Source organism: Rattus norvegicus, chromosome X (genome assembly GCF_036323735.1).
Source record: "Rattus norvegicus strain BN/NHsdMcwi chromosome X, GRCr8, whole genome shotgun sequence".
Taxonomy (NCBI): Eukaryota; Metazoa; Chordata; class Mammalia; order Rodentia; family Muridae; genus Rattus; species Rattus norvegicus.
This window is the reverse complement of record NC_086039.1, coordinates 75,142,592-75,157,779: the sequence shown is the minus strand read 5'-3', so window position 1 is coordinate 75,157,779 and position 15,188 is coordinate 75,142,592. Positions and strand designations below refer to the sequence as shown.

Genomic DNA, 15,188 nt, shown 5'->3' with positions numbered 1-15,188 from the left:
GCCACTTGGGACACATTTTCCCTCAATACAACTGTCATGGAAATAATAACTAAAAATATAAAATCAACACTCAACGGGAGCAATGGAGAAATGAGCTTTAGAGAATTAGAATAACAAGTCAGCTGTACCTTTAATCTAAACACTAGTTTATCTCTCCTCACTCACGGAGTCACTAAAATGTCACTTTTACCTGCATCCCCTCTATTCCCTGAATGCTCAAGCATGCTTTTCCTGTTTACTGTACTGACTGAGCCATTATAAGACAGTATCTTTAAGAGTTTTCAGGTTTGCTGGGAGTTCAGCAAATACTAAGCACCTCCAAATTGCTTCAATATGGGATCAATATATCCTTAATAAAGTCACCAGGTAAGAACATCTGGGCCTGAGGAAATGGCTCTTTGGTTAAGAGTACTTCCCAGAATGGCTAACAACTGCCTGTAACTCTGGCTCCATAGAAATAGAAAATACAGGATTCCACTTCAGACTAAAGTTGAAAACAGGACTAATGGCATCCATCATTTAACAGTACTTCAGAGTCCCTCAATCTTAAAAGATGCTAATGCTTCTAAGGTAAGCTGTCTCAAGTCTTCAGCCATAGAAATACCTAAGAGAAATGTATTTAGTCACCTCCCAACTCCAGGAATTATAAAATACAAAGTATTGTGTTAGTTATACCAGTTTAACTAAAGGGTAGAACTTGCCTGAATGAAGCAGCAATATTGTGGGGACAAAACTCAACTACTGCTTCATTTCTACTAGTGGCTACGGTAGTGTTAAAATCATCCATCAAAGCCAGGCTTGGTAGCACATGCCTTTAGTCCCAGCACTCAGGAGGCAGATAGTCAGCTCTCAGTGAGCTCAAGGCCAGTCTGGTCTACTACAGATGGAGTTTCAGGACAGCCAGGGTAGAGAAACCCTGTCTCAAAAAAAAAAATAATAAGAAAGAAATAAAAGAGAGGCAAGCTGGGGTTGGGTCAGTAGGTAAGGGCATTTACTGCCAGGGCCTACATGGTAAAGAACCTACTCCTGCAAGTTGTCCTCTGGGAATTGTCCTCTGACCTTCACATATGGACTGTGGCACATGTCAGTACAACATAAACACAACTTAGGTAAAACACTCCATGAAACTGACAACTATCATTTACCTGACAGAAAAGAACACATCAGAGAAAGGGGAGAGGGACCATGAGGGGGCAGTGACTGAAAGAGGGTGACTAGAATGTAGTAATTAATGGAAACAAGAACAAATCATAGTGTACCTCATCATAAAGGAGTGCTAGTTCTGAGCTCAAAAGGTATACAATTGAAGATATTAAATTTGTTTAATCAACATTTCAGATTAATCTATATTTGAATGACTTAGTACTAGCTTGAACATTTCTACAGATCTTATAAAAATGTTCCAAGGTTTTGTTTTTGGTTTTTTTTTGGGGGGGGTTTTTTTTTTTGAGACAGTGTCTCAACTATGCAGGGCTTGACTGGCCTAGATCACTGCAAAGTGACCCTCCCTGCCTCAGTACTGGGATTGACAGTATATGCTACCGCACCCAGCTTAAATTTTATCAAACAGGGGGTTGGGGATTTAGCTCAGTGGTAGAGCGCTTGAGCAAGCGCAAGGCCCTGGGTTTGGTCCCCAGCTCCGAAAAAAAGAAAAAGAAAATTTTATCGAACAGAATTAGCTTAGTTATAAATCTTGGTAACTATTTCTAGTAAACAGGATGTGAAATACGTATCAGATAAATTTAGAGACTGCTAAAGGCAACAGAAATTCCATGTTCTGCTTATTAAAACATTGTAAATGATAATTAGACTATAGCCCTAACCAAAAGTATTAATAGAACTTGTGATATAACATTTCAATTAGTTTACACTTTACACCAGAAGTTCAGTGCCATATACTAAACTTGGGACAATCCCCAAACCTAAATGTTCTATAATATTGCTATACTTAACAGAAAACCAACAGGTGAGGCCAATTAGTCAAAGTCTTGTCATTTTAAACCCACGATTAGCAGATACTCTTCTTTTTACTGCAACAGTTACATAACTAGGAAGCATAGGACGGATCCGAAGGACTAAGGATCATGCTGAAAATCTACCATCTACTTAAGATGAATTTGCCATACAGGCTAAGGAGGTAGTAGTCTTTAGCAAACCTAGCTCATACAGGATCATTATTCCCTTGGGTTTGGTGACAGTCTAAAGTCTCTAAGCAGAAGGGAGCTAATGACAATTCCAAATTGTCTTTCACAAGGTAGAGAGCACTAAGCATAATCTATCTGGCCAAACTCTTGACCCAGTGCTCTAAAACAGCTCTGTGGATTTTTTTATTCATTAGCTATAATTTCGGCTTACTATAAATGTGTCTTCCTGATCACAGATTTCCCTCGTACCACTTCATAGGTGAAAAGGCCATTTTAGGAGACAATACAGCTTAAATAAATAAGTCATCATGCTTGGCTTCATTTACAAAGGAAGAAAACCAAACCTAGAATGAAGGTTTCAAAGGTACTTTATTTCTTTATTTTTTTTCTTCAATATGCCATGTTTTAATGAGTACATGATTCTTTGACTTGGCATTCATTTATGAGTTGGTTTTTTGAAACAATTCCTTGATTATTGTATCAGCTGGCATGACTACTGATCTCTCCATTCCTTTGGGGTGACTCTGCCAACAGGGGACAGGTTCCATTCTATTCCAATTTGTGTGGCTGTCTGTAAGAATTAAAAGGCTGTCAGTTATACATATTTAAACCACAGTCCATTCTCATCTTGGAAACGATGTCTTCAAAACTAAAAAGAAATTCTGCTTAGTTTAACAGTAAACAGCAAGTCACCTGGGGTATAGTGGTCAAAACGGATTGCTGTCCGTTCTGAGTTGAAGGAAATGTTCTAAATCTGCACTGTCCAGTACAGAAGTCACTGGCCACATCTGTTAAGTGGTTGGAATGTCTGCTGGTGATGGCACACACATTCAACCCCAGGACTCAGAGGACAGAGACAGGCGATTCTCTGAGTTTGAAAACACCAGAGCCTACAGTGTGAGTTCCAAGACTGCTAAGACTATGCAGAGAAACTCTGTCTCCAACTATCCCCCACCAAAAAAAGTACATGGAATATGGTTAGAAAACTAAGGAAATGAATTTTGAAATTGTTCTTATTCAAAACTGTATTTTACATTTTTTTTCTCCCACTGAAATATTGCCTCTGTCAAATACAACTATCTAAGAGAATTCATTTATTTTCGTATCTGACATCACAGCAGAGGTACAGATCATTAAAGGTGCATGAATAAATGTTCCTCCATACAGAAGACCGTGGGTTCAATCCTTAGCACTAAAATTAATAGTGTACTTAATTTCAGAGAAGTGCTGAAATGTCCCTTTTGCTTTTCATTTTTTTAAGATTTGTTTTATGTTTGTACACTGTTGCTGTCTCCAGATCCATCAGAAGAGGGCCTCAGATCCCATTACAGATGCTTGTGAGCCACCGTGTGGTTGCTGGGATTTGAACTCAGGACCTCTGGAAGAGCAGTCAGTGCTCTTAACCACTGAGCCATCTCTCTGTCCCTTTTGTTTTATTGAGACAAGTTTGGTGACATGTGGCCCAGGGTGAATATAGACTTGTTATGTAGATAAGATGCCCCTAAAGTCGTAGCTCTTGTGTAGGATCTCCCTGTAGCTCTCCTGTTAGGATTACAGGTGTACCACCTCACACAGCAATCTGTATCACTTACACAGAAATTACCACTTTTAACCAGAAAATAACTAGAAAATAAGTTGTTAAGCAACAGATGTAGTTGGGGATTTAGCTCAGTGGTAGAGCGCTTGCCTAGGAAGCGCAAGGCCCTGGGTTCGGTCCCCAGCTCCGAAAAAAAAGAACCAAAAAAAAAAAAAAAGGCAACAGATGTAGAACCCTAAAATATGGTAAACAAGGTATATTTCATCTATCAAGAAAATTATATTTGGGTTTGGGGGTTGTTTTGTTTTGAGACAAAAGGTCTGCTATGTAGCCTAGCAGACCTCAGGCTTGTTATAGCTCTAGCTGGTCGTCGTCTTCTCAGTCTATCTGCCTCAACCTCCCAAGTGCTGGCATTGCAGGTGTCCATCTCCAACCACACTGGCTTTGCCTCAGCTGTGACTACAGAATTTTAGAAGGAAATCCAGTAACTGAAGTATAACTAGCAAGGTGACTCAAAATATGAGAATCCATAAATTATACAACAAAACACCTGACCAACATATCTATAGATGTTTTAATCTTAAAAGACACCAGGGCAATACGGTTGTTGCTGTGAATTGAACCAAGGGCTCTGTCAGTGGTAATCGTGTACTTTATAACCTATGACAGCAATCTTCTACTAGCTGATATCATATGGAAATATGATGGGTCAGAATTTCTCTTCTGCAATGAACTGATGTACAAATTACCAAGGGGAGCATATTTAACTCAACAGTACAATATTTTAACTGTTTTAGAGGTAAGCTCTCACTATGTACATTATATAGCCCAGGATAACCTCATACTTGCAGACATATACCACCATGCTTGGGCTCCACAAATAAGATTCCTCTAACAGCTATACAATTCAGAAAAGGGCTGCCTTGCAATCCAACCAAAACTTTGTTACTGGAAACATTAAGAAGATGAATGAATGCTGAATGCAAAGGAAGACACACATATTGGGTGGATGATCAGATAGTATTTCAAATCCTTCCTTAACTAGAAACTTAACATTTTCAATACATAGACTAGATGAGAATAAAACATATCTAAACTAAAAACCACTGAGCCTAAGATAACAGCTCAATAGCAGAGCACTTGCCTAACACGTATGAGACCCTGAATTCAATCCCTAGCGCTGCAGAAGAAATAATCAACTAATAGTACTTACATATGTCCATGCAGAAATACAGAAGATGCTTCCACCTGCTAATACAGCATTTCCATATTTGTCATGGAAAGTAGGTGTCTTCTTCTGATGGCTCTGCCTTGCCACCACTTGCTGAATGCTTCGAACTTAGAAAAGAACACAGAAGTATATGAATCAGTTATCAAAATAAAAACAACACAACTGCCAATCAGGAAAGCAAAGGTAGTGAATTCTACAGACTACTACAATTCAACTAAATGTCAACCACAAGAACAAATGGTCAGGCAGTAGTGGCGCATGCCTTTAGTCTCAGCACTTGGGAGGCAGGGGCAGGCAGATTTCGGAGTTGGAGACCAGCCTGGTTAGAAGCTAATTCTAAGACAGACAAGGCAGAGCACAGAAACCCTGACTCTAAAAGACAAAGCACAACAAAAACAGAAAGAGAGAAAGAATGGACAGATAAACAAGTCTGCACCTTCTCAAATGTTCTGGAAACAAGACAAACCGCCAGGTTAACAACCAAAAGCTCAGTACTTGGGAGACTGAGACAGGAGAATTGCCATGAGTGCAAAACCAAACTGGACTATACAGTGAATTCTAGGCTAGCCTGAGCTACAGTAAAAGACTCCATCTCCAAAAAAAAAGGAGGGGGGTGGAGAGATGGCTCAGTGGTTAAGAACACTGACTGCTCTTCCAGAGGTCCTGAGTTCAATTCCCAGCAACCACATGGTGACTCACAACCATCTGTAATGGGATCTGATGTCCTCTTCTGGTGTGTCTGAAGACAGCTACAAGGTACTAGTATACATAAAATAGTCTTTAAAAAATAAGATAAAGGGGTTAGGGATTTAGCTCAGTGGTAGAGCGCTTGCCTAGCAAGCACAATGCCCTGGGTTCGGTCCCCAGCTCCGAAAAAAAAAAAAAAAGATAAAGTGACACATAGACAGAAACATGATTTTAAATATCTGATAAAATGTTGACACATAACATGAATGTTCTTCACACAATTCTCATTTTTTCTGGATTCCTGAAAATTTTCACAGCAAAAATAAAAGTCAAATGTTTATTACTTTAAAATTATGGGGGTTGGAGAGATGGCTCAGCGGTTAAGAGCACTGACTGCTCTTCCAAAGGTCCTGAGTTCAAATCCCAAAAACCGCATGGTGGCTCACAACCATCTTTAATGAGATCTGACGTTCTGTTCTGATGTGTCTGAAGACAGCTACAGTGTACTTATATGTAACAAATAAATAAATCTTTAAAAAAATATTATGGCCCCAAACTATTGTAAGCAGAATTTTAAAATGATTGGTAATGAATAAGGCTTTTGATTATACAGTAAGACTATATAAGCAGGCAAGCCTATTTGTAACCTAAGCACTTGGAAGGTGGAAGCAAGAATCAGCCTAGGGTGCATGAGACCCTATCTCAAAAAATAGAGTAGAAAAAATGTATGAGAAAGATTTTATCATCATGTAATTTGTAGCCTAGAAATGAGTATTATAAATGAAGACACGAATTCTACAAGAAAGTAGAATTAACTTAGCATTTAGGAAAGTAGGATTTGTTCATAGATGTCGAAAAATGGAATTAAAAATCGACAGAGGGGTTGGGGATTTAGCTCAGCGGTAGAGCGCTTGTCTATCGAGCACAAGGCCCTGGGTTCGGTCCCCAGCTCCGAAAAAAAAAGAAAAAAGAAAAAAAGGAAAAAAAAAGAAAAAAAAATCGACAGAGATAGATAGATCTACTGTACCAGAAAGTCAATCAAGTTTGGATGAAGAACAAGGCAGCTTAGGAGTAAAACTAGAAAGAAGTGGTAAATACCAAGAAAAGCTATGCTTTTCTCTTTAAATCTAGACACCACTTCCTTATTGTTTTAAAGGATTTTAAAGGTGCTTACAGATGCAGTGTAAAAAGCAATGAATGTTGAACTGAGGTGTGGTGGTTTACACCTATACTCTCAGTACTTAGGAGGCTATGGTCTAAAAACTATACTCAATTTTGATGCCAGGCAGAGATGTAAAGTAAGACCATTTCAAAAATATAAACAAAATAAAATGTTGTTCACTCACTAATACTTAAAAAAAATATATATATATAATAGTTTCAGGCTGGGGAGAGCCTGGGTTCGGTGGCAGAGCTTTGGGTTCAAATTCAATCAAACTCCCCAAGACAAAAATAATGGTCTCTAGGTGTCAGAATCCCAATAATTAACCATTATATTAGCTCTTTAGCTGCCTTACTTACCCTTTCATTTTCACCTTTAACCAGTCACACCCAGGGAAATGTAGCTCGATTGGTGTAGTGCTTGCCTAACATTCCCTAGACTTGGTCCCTAACACTGCAGAAACAAACACAATTAGATCTATAAAGGTGCTAAGTACTTGTAAGCCCAGCACTTGGGAGATGGCGGCAAAGGATCAGAAGTCGAAGACATGCTTGGCTACAAGTTAAATTGGAAAGCAAACCTAGTGTACTTGAGACCCTCCCTCAGAAAACAGCCACATCCAGATAAGCAAATTAATAAACATTCCATAATGGGTTCTGCTCTAGAACACTTAAAATGTATGGGAACTCCACACTAAGAAATAGAAACGCAACAAAATAAACTTGAAAAAAATAACCTTTTGCCTGCTCTCCAGAGCAAGTTCCAGGACAGCCAGGCTACACACACACACACACACACACACACACACACACACACAACCCTGTCTCAAAAAAACAACAAAAATGTTTCCTACAGTATTTTAAAAGTCCCTAAATCACTCAAAGATCAAAGAAATTGAGATTAGCAACAATTGTTGTTTCAACACTCTGATTTACCAAGTGGATTTCCTTAAGTCTCTCTTCTGTACTAAAAATGACAAAAATGAAACAAAAAAATTTAGTGACCAGAGAACTGTTAATGATCTTATGAAATCGGTATTACTTACTAACCTTTGTTTTACAAAAACAAATTTATAAAGCTAAATCATTTGTCCAAAGTGAAAGAAAGAACACAGCCTGTGGCAGATGAAACATCAATTGGGCTCCTATTTTTTCAATTATTCCCAAAGTACTTCAGTGCTTAGAACACAGTGATACTCCTAACATTTCTGTAAAATAAAAATAAATCCATGACTAGAGAAGCAAGCTAAAGGTATTTGCGTAAGGTCACCTTTATTCACATTACTGAAGGTCACCTTCACGGGAAAGCAATTACGAAAATGAGTTTTTCTTTCCAGTCTAATGTTTTCTCCATATATAATGCTAGTCTCAAATTTCCACGTACTTGCCTAACTTTTAAGCAGGAACAAATGACCATGATTGTCTTCGCGATAATTAATATTCCGTTAATAATCTACAGACGACTTCTTCAAAGCTGCCAGAATTTTGCTTTTCCCCCTCGCTATGAATGCAGGTGAGGTAGATTTAGTTTCCTACCACCGCTACCACCATAGGAGATCAGTTCTATATAAATACAGTCCCAAAGCTACAATTTAGAACATGGCTAAAAGAGCAAGGTGCCCGCCAAAACGGTCTTCCTGGAAATGATAGGTCTCTGAAGAAAGAGAATGCAGAACTAGGCTAGGAACACAAGGACAGGATGATAAAGCCACTGTCACAGCTACCACTGTCATTGCTATCTTCCCAGTGACTGGAGACCACGCAGGGAACCGTGCACCTAGAATTAAAACTGCAGGCTTTAGGGCAGAGGAAAAAGGCATGAGAGCACGAGGGCAGATGGATCCCGGGTGTTGTAAAGGGCTCGCCCACATTATCTGCTCACCTTGGAGACGACTTAGTGCGTTTTTGGCCAAGGGCAACATCGCGGAGACAAGGATGGAACTGCGGTGACTACAGCTGCTACCTGGGTGCAAATTCACCCCAGCTACCCTTGCAGAGTCCTGAAAAACAAAATGGCTTTCTGCGGCGATTCCTAATGAGATTTGGTAACATATCGCGAGATTTGGGGAAATTGACCTATAGAAATTGTAATCCTATTTCCTGCGAGAAAAAAGGCCTTTGGGAAATGTAGTTTCAAACTTGATGGCTGCCATTGACTAGTATTTACTAAACAGGGAGATAACTCTTTGGACAAAGGTTTAGGACTCTACAAAGGAGATCTGAGACACCAACCTTACAGAAGGCACCAGCTTCAAGATGCTGGGAGATCAATTAGTCTTTTTTTCCCTAGGGATTCCATTCAGTGTATGTACATCTGGCAATGATACTATATACAAATGTATCTTCTTAAACTCTGTGTAAGGGCTCCAACTGCATATGTAGCAGAGAATAGCTTTGTTGGGGCACCAGTGGAAGGGAAAGCCCTAGGTCTTGCCAAGGTTGGACCCCCCAGTGCAAGGGAATATGGGGGGGGGGGCAGTAAGGGGGAATACCCATATGAGGGAGGGGGAGGGGATGGGGGCTTATGGACAGGAAACCAGGAAGGGTAATAACCTTTGAAATGTAAATAAAGAAATATATAATAAAAAATGTTTTAAAAAAAGAAAGAAAGAAACTCTGTGTAAGACAGAGTTTACTATGTAACCTAAACTGGCTAGAACTCACTATGTAGCCCAGACTGGCCTGGAATTTGCGATTTTTCTGCCTTAGCTTCTCCAGTGTCATGATTAGAGAAATAACGTACAAATCAAACTGCTTCTTAGAGCATCCTATCAGAAGGTATAGGACCTTAGCATCCCATTCAGTAATAATATGAACTTAATCATTTAATCAAAGCACTCCACACCAGATTGCTACACTTTAAAGTCAATGCTTTCCCTTGGTAATTCACAAAGTATCTTGTGGGGAAAGGAGGGATGTGTGTCAAAAAAGTAATTTTGTGAACGATACATTATGACTATTCTGTTCTGCATCAAACTTTTATCCATTTTGTATCCATTGGTGACTCTGTACCAAGTTGTTTCTATTTGACCACTCTGGTGCATGTGTCTAAAGCAACCTGAATGAGCATAACACAAAGATTCCCCAACCAACCATGCTTGTTTGGTACGCTTGTTTGCTCGTGTTTGTGTTTGTTTCTTGGAGACAAGATTTCATCCTGGGGTCCAAGCTAGCTTGGACTTTACTATGTAGCCAAGCCTGGCCTGGATCTCATGGCCAGCTGCCTGCTTCAGTTTCCCGAGTGCTGGGATTAGGGGTGTGAGCTGCTACACCTATGATTAACCATTTTAATTTTTTTCTTTTTAAATTTTGAGAAAAGCTCACGCCAAGTTGCCCCTATTTGGCTGTTCACTCACTCTAAAGTATAGACAGGCACTGAACTTGCAATCCTCCTGCCTCAGCCTCTCAAGTAGCAGCAATTAAACTGACCTATGAGGTCCAGCTTAATTTTTTCATAACCTATAGTCACATGCATTTTTCCTCTTCTTTGAAAGAGAGACTCACCATGGAACCTTAGTGGGCCTCAAAGGTGTGATTTTTCCCACTTTCCTCTGCCCAGTGCTGGGATTACAGGCATGTGCCACCACGTGTGGCTACTGCATTCTCTCTAGCTCTCTCTTCTGGTCTCTCATCTTCTCTGTGTCTTTTTGTTTGCTTGGTTTTGTTTTGTTTGAGACAAAACAAAGTTCCCCCCTTGTAGCTCAGGGAGAAACTCCCTATGCAACCTAGACTGGTAATAAGCCCTGACATCCTCCTGCCTCTACCTCTTAAGTACTAGGATTACACTTATATACTGCCACGCTCATCATTTTATATCTCTTTAAGTTGAGACCAATTACTTTTTTCTTTTTAAGATTTGTTTATTATTTATACAGCATTCTGCCTGCATGTATGCCTGCAGGCCAGAAGAAGGAATCAGATCCCACTATACACAGTTGTGAGCCTCCAAGTGGTTGCCAGAAATTGAACTCAGGACTTCTTGGAGAGCAGCCAGTGCTCTTAACCGCTGAGCCATCTCTCCAGGCCCTCCCTCTTTTAAAGTAGTTGCTTTCCTTTCAACACCCATCTCCTTAACTCTTGAATAGTGGAAATATAATTCTGTGGGATTTTTGCTTTCCAGCAGGACCTAAAAGAGTAATCACATATGTTCCACACGTTCTAAATAAATGTACCTTGGGTTTTCGATGTGGCTGTGATAAAATGCTTGCCCAGCTTGTGTGGGATCCTTTACTCAATGTCCTACACTGCAAAATAAATAAGTCTAAATTGTAATTGTGTGTGTGTGTGTGTGTGTGTGTGTGTGTGTGTGTGTGTACTGAGAGAATATTGAGGACTAAACCCATGTATTTACAAATGACAGTTAAATGTCCTATCAATGTCTTAGCCAGGGTTACTGTTACCATGTTGAAACATAATGACCAAAGGTAACTGTGATGAGGATTTCCAGTCATGGGAACAGTACTTGAGCTATCTTCAAGAATAGTATGCACTTGAAAAAAAGATTGGGGTGTGTGCATCTGTGTGTGGTATGGTATGTGTGTTTTTGGGGGTGGGGGCGGCTGCATGCACGTATGTGCACCAGGTATGTGCCTGGTCTCTGTGAAAGTCAAAAGAGGGCATCGGATCCTCTGGAACTAGATTGTTGCCCATCGTGTGGGTGCTAGGAGGGTCATCTCCAAAAACAGTTAGATGTTGTCAACCATCGAGACATTTCTCCAGCTTCTCTTCCAGAATATTATATTAAGAAGTAGATTTAAAGGGGCTGGGGATTTAGCTCAGTGGTAGAGCGCTTACCTAGGAAGCGCAAGGCCCTGGGTTCGGTCCCCAGCTCCGAAAAAAAAAGAACCAAAAAAAAAAAAAGAAGTAGATTAAAAAAAACTTTTTGGGCTGGAGAGATGACTCAGCGGTTAAGAGCACTGACTGCTCTTCCAGAGGTCGTGAGTTCAAATCCCAGCAACCTGTCGTAAGATCTGATTTCCTCTTCTGGTGTGTCTGAAGACAGCAACAGTGTACTCATATACATGAAATAAATAAAAAAAAATTTAAAAACCTTTTGATGTAAAATGTTTGGATGTTTTGGGTGTTGTCAGCATTGGGTTTGGGGTTGAGGAATTCTTATAATGCAAGCTTCCACTGAAGATCATGTAATTCTCTCGGACCTGTTTTAAGAGTCCAAGCTAGAATGGAACTCTAAAGATTCCTTGAATTCTTGAATTTAATCGTCCTGCTTCCACTTCCACCTCCCAAATGCTGGGATTTTGGTTGTGAGAAATCACCAGGGCTCCTTTATCTTTGAGACAATCTTACATCGATCAGGTTGGCCTGGGATTCTGACAATGGAGCCAAAGATGACCTTGAACAATTGGTGCTGTTGCTTTCACATTCCAAATGCATGGATTAGAGGCTTGTGTTAGGTAGGCCGGCTCAAATTCAAACAATTCTAAAGGAATGCTTTCTGGAGGATGATTCCATTTTTAAATGTACAAGCCATTTTGTGCCTCCAAAAAAAATTATTCAGAAACATTTCAAAACCGCGCATGTGTATTGAAAGTTCGCTGAGCGCTATATCTCTACGCGCACGAAAGGGGCGGTGCAGTCTTTTCAGCGGACCAATAAGAAAACTCCAGATTATCCTTTTCCTATTGGTTCCCAGAAACCAATCGGAAAAGAACTGGTTCTTTTAAGCGGGCGTCTGCTGCGTGTGACGTAATAAGCGGGGTCGCGTGGAAGGGCTGAGCCGAGCCAATGGGGAGCCGCAAGGGCTTGGTCCGCCCGTTCTCACGCCCCACCCTCGGACCGTGCTGGAAGAAAGTTTCGCCCGGTCGCCGAGAGAGACAAGCGAACATGGCCTCGCCGAGGTGGCTCTGGTGTGTGTGTGCGACCGCAGCGGTCACACTGCTGCTCGTTTCCAAGGTTCCTTCGGCCTCTGCCCAAAGAAAGAAGGAGGTGAGGCGGCGCCTGCCAGCGGCAGGGACTTTCTCAACTTGGGGCTAGAGAGGGTTCGCTCGCCCCTTCCCAGGGATCTGTGCTGGGCGTGACTTGGATTCCGCGGTTGGGAGGAAGTTGGCTTCACAAAAGCGGGAGCTGCAACTTCTTGTGTTGTAAGGTTTCGAATCCAAAAACAGGCTGGAGTAGGTGACCAGCTGGCTTCCAGCAGCTGAGGAATGTGCAGCTACAAGTTGTGACAGTCCTGGAGCTTGGACCTCTTTGGGTGTTGGGCTGGGGAGTTCGTTTTACTATCCAGAGGGTATAATAATACAAGCTTCTACTGTCGACCATGTGTAGCGCCCTCGGACGTGTGTAAGAGCTGTCTATCATGTCAGTCCAGGAGTGGCAAAACTAGATGAGTGAGATGATGCCAGTTTCATGCCCGTTTTTCAAGCGTCCAGAATATGTAAAGCGTGCTCGCCTGTGTCCAGTGTTTGACCGACACGAATCACGAATGAGCAAACTAAACCCCCATCCCCCATTTGTGGAACAGACAGTGTTTGAAGTGTAGAAAACACAATGTTCGCATTCCTTCCTGTTTATTTTTTGTTCTGTTTTGTTTGAAGCATTCTCCCCTAATAGCCCATTCTAGCCTCGACCTCATGACAATCCTGTGCCTTCCAAGTGCTGAGGTTACAAGTGTCAGGTGTGAGCTTTTTTTCTTTATTTTTGTACTTTAAGTTTGCTGTTTAGCAGTCTGAACAGATAGATCTTAGCACTGTTTTTGAACATTTGTGACTTAGAACCATATATACTCATAGAGCTTTAAAAGACTAGTGAAAATTATTTATATTCTCTAATTTTATAAGCCCTAGGTTTACACAGTTAACAACTGTATTTAAAGTAGACTAAATCCATTGATTCTAATGCCGTGTTCTGTGCATTCTGAACTCCCTTTAGTATACAGAGCCCATGAGTACATTTTTGAGTTACCAGTTAAACATTGCAGCTATTAAGTTAATAAATAAACTAATTTCTGTATTTATCTGAGTATTTGAATTATTTCATAAGATTAAAACCTAAGCTAAGCCTGGTATGGTGGACATGCCTGTATTCAAAACACTGTAGTGAAAAAGGTTCAGGAATTCAGGGTCATCCTTGGCTACTATGTGAGTTAGAGACTAACCTGGGCTACATGAGACCCTATTTGAAAACAACAACACTGAAAACCTAGCAAATGAAAACATTCAATTAGGGAAGTTGGCAAAGAGGAAAATAAAGATATATAGTTATCAAAGATATATAATCTAGTGAGCAGCCTTTTTGCGGGCCAAAAAATTAGCACAACTTTTCTAGGTTTTTGAGTGTTCGCTGCACGTATATGTGCTCACTGGCTTTCTGGAGGTCCAAAGAGGATATAGAGACCCTAGAACTGTTGTTGAGGACAGTTGTGACCTGCCATGTGGGAACTAGGAACCAATCCTGGATGCTGTGCAAAAGAAGTGCTCTTGACGTAAGCAGTTTAGTGCCTGCTGTGGCTTTTTGGGAGAATCACAAGCCATTCTTTGTAGACAGTAGTATGCAGAGCAAAATATTTGATTTTTGCCCTTAAAGTCCCATTTTTAAACCATATTCCTAAGTGTATGTATATGTTCAGGAAAAACTCAAAACTCTGTGTCATGTGACAGTCCCTTAAGAGCTGCTGTCTCTAGGCATTTAGGAAAGTGCTTTTAGATTTTTGTCCTCTATATTTGTATTGTCTAAATGTCCACAATAATGACTTACATTTTGGCTTGAGAGAAGTTTCTTGGTACATATTTCAGGCTGGCTTTTGAACTCCTTTGGGGTGACAGAATCACAGGGCAAAGTTTTGCTTGCCTTGAGTTTTAGGTCCTTCTGCCTCAGACTCTCCAGTACTAGAATTACAGGTGTCTGTCTGCCATTATTCCAGGATATTTAGTCTTTGTTTTTGTCAGCCTTTTTAAAGATTTGCTTTTATTTTTAAATAATTGAAACAATATTTTAGATACACGAGTGTTTACCTGAATGGTTAGATGTGTACCATGTGTGCAGCTGGTGTCTTTTAGAGGTCAGAAGAGAGCATCAGATCCCCTGGAACTTCAGTTACATGAACCACACTATATGAGTGCTAGGAACAGAACCTGGTGCCCTGCAAAATCAACTATTGCTCTTAACTGGCAAAACCATCTTTTGATAAGTTATTTTTATTTGTGTGTGTGTGTGTGTGTGTGTGTGTGTGTGTGTGTGTGTGTGTGTGTGTGTATGCCATTTGTGTGTAGGTGGAAGGCATTAGATTACCAGAAGCTGGAATTACAGGCTATTAAAAACTGACTGAAAAAAAAACTGACTGATGGGAACCGAAGGATTCTCTGGAAGGTCTGGACTCTCTCTCTGGTCCCTTAAATTTTGTATGTTTGTATGGAGGGGGATGGTCAAGTGCCACTGCATACGTGTAGAAGCCAAAAGATAAATTGCGGGC

General features: G+C 40.5%; 2 protein-coding genes across 4 annotated transcripts in view; one reads left to right on the top strand and one right to left on the bottom strand.

Annotated features, from left to right (window-relative positions):
* Positions 1–2,494: 2,494 nt before the first annotated feature.
* On the bottom strand, positions 2,495–8,744 carry Cox7b (cytochrome c oxidase subunit 7B). Its single transcript, NM_182819.2, has 3 exons — positions 8,643–8,744; positions 4,895–5,019; positions 2,495–2,715 (listed from the first exon to the last, which is right to left on the bottom strand). Exons 1-3 carry the CDS (start codon positions 8,680–8,682, stop codon positions 2,638–2,640), a joined length of 243 nt encoding a protein of 80 aa, NP_877971.2. The 5' UTR covers positions 8,683–8,744; the 3' UTR covers positions 2,495–2,637.
* A 3,788-nt stretch (positions 8,745–12,532) lies between these two features.
* The window catches only part of Magt1 (magnesium transporter 1), a 41,208-nt gene continuing 38,552 nt past the window's right edge, over positions 12,533–15,188 (top strand). For 2 of the 3 annotated variants that reach the window (XM_063279756.1, NM_053946.2), the window contains exon 1: positions 12,568–12,706. Coding sequence is in view for 2 of the 3 variants with exons in the window: in NM_053946.2 (NP_446398.2) it covers positions 12,605–12,706 (102 nt within the window). In the remaining variant the exon portion in view is untranslated. Of the gene's footprint in view, positions 12,707–15,188 lie in introns of all 3 variants that reach the window. The other variant, XM_039099413.2, reaches the window with a different exon arrangement.

Coding starts and splice junctions, on each gene's coding strand:
- Cox7b (NM_182819.2), bottom strand. CDS start 8,682: ATGTTGCCCTTGGCCAAAAACGCACTAAGTCGTCTCCAAG. Junction 5,020..8,642: donor CGCACTAAGTCGTCTCCAAG/GTGAGCAGATAA, acceptor TTCTTTTCTAAG/TTCGAAGCATTCAGCAAGTG. Junction 2,716..4,894: donor GTATTTCTGCATGGACATAT/GTAAGTACTATT, acceptor TAATTCTTACAG/ACAGCCACACAAATTGGAAT.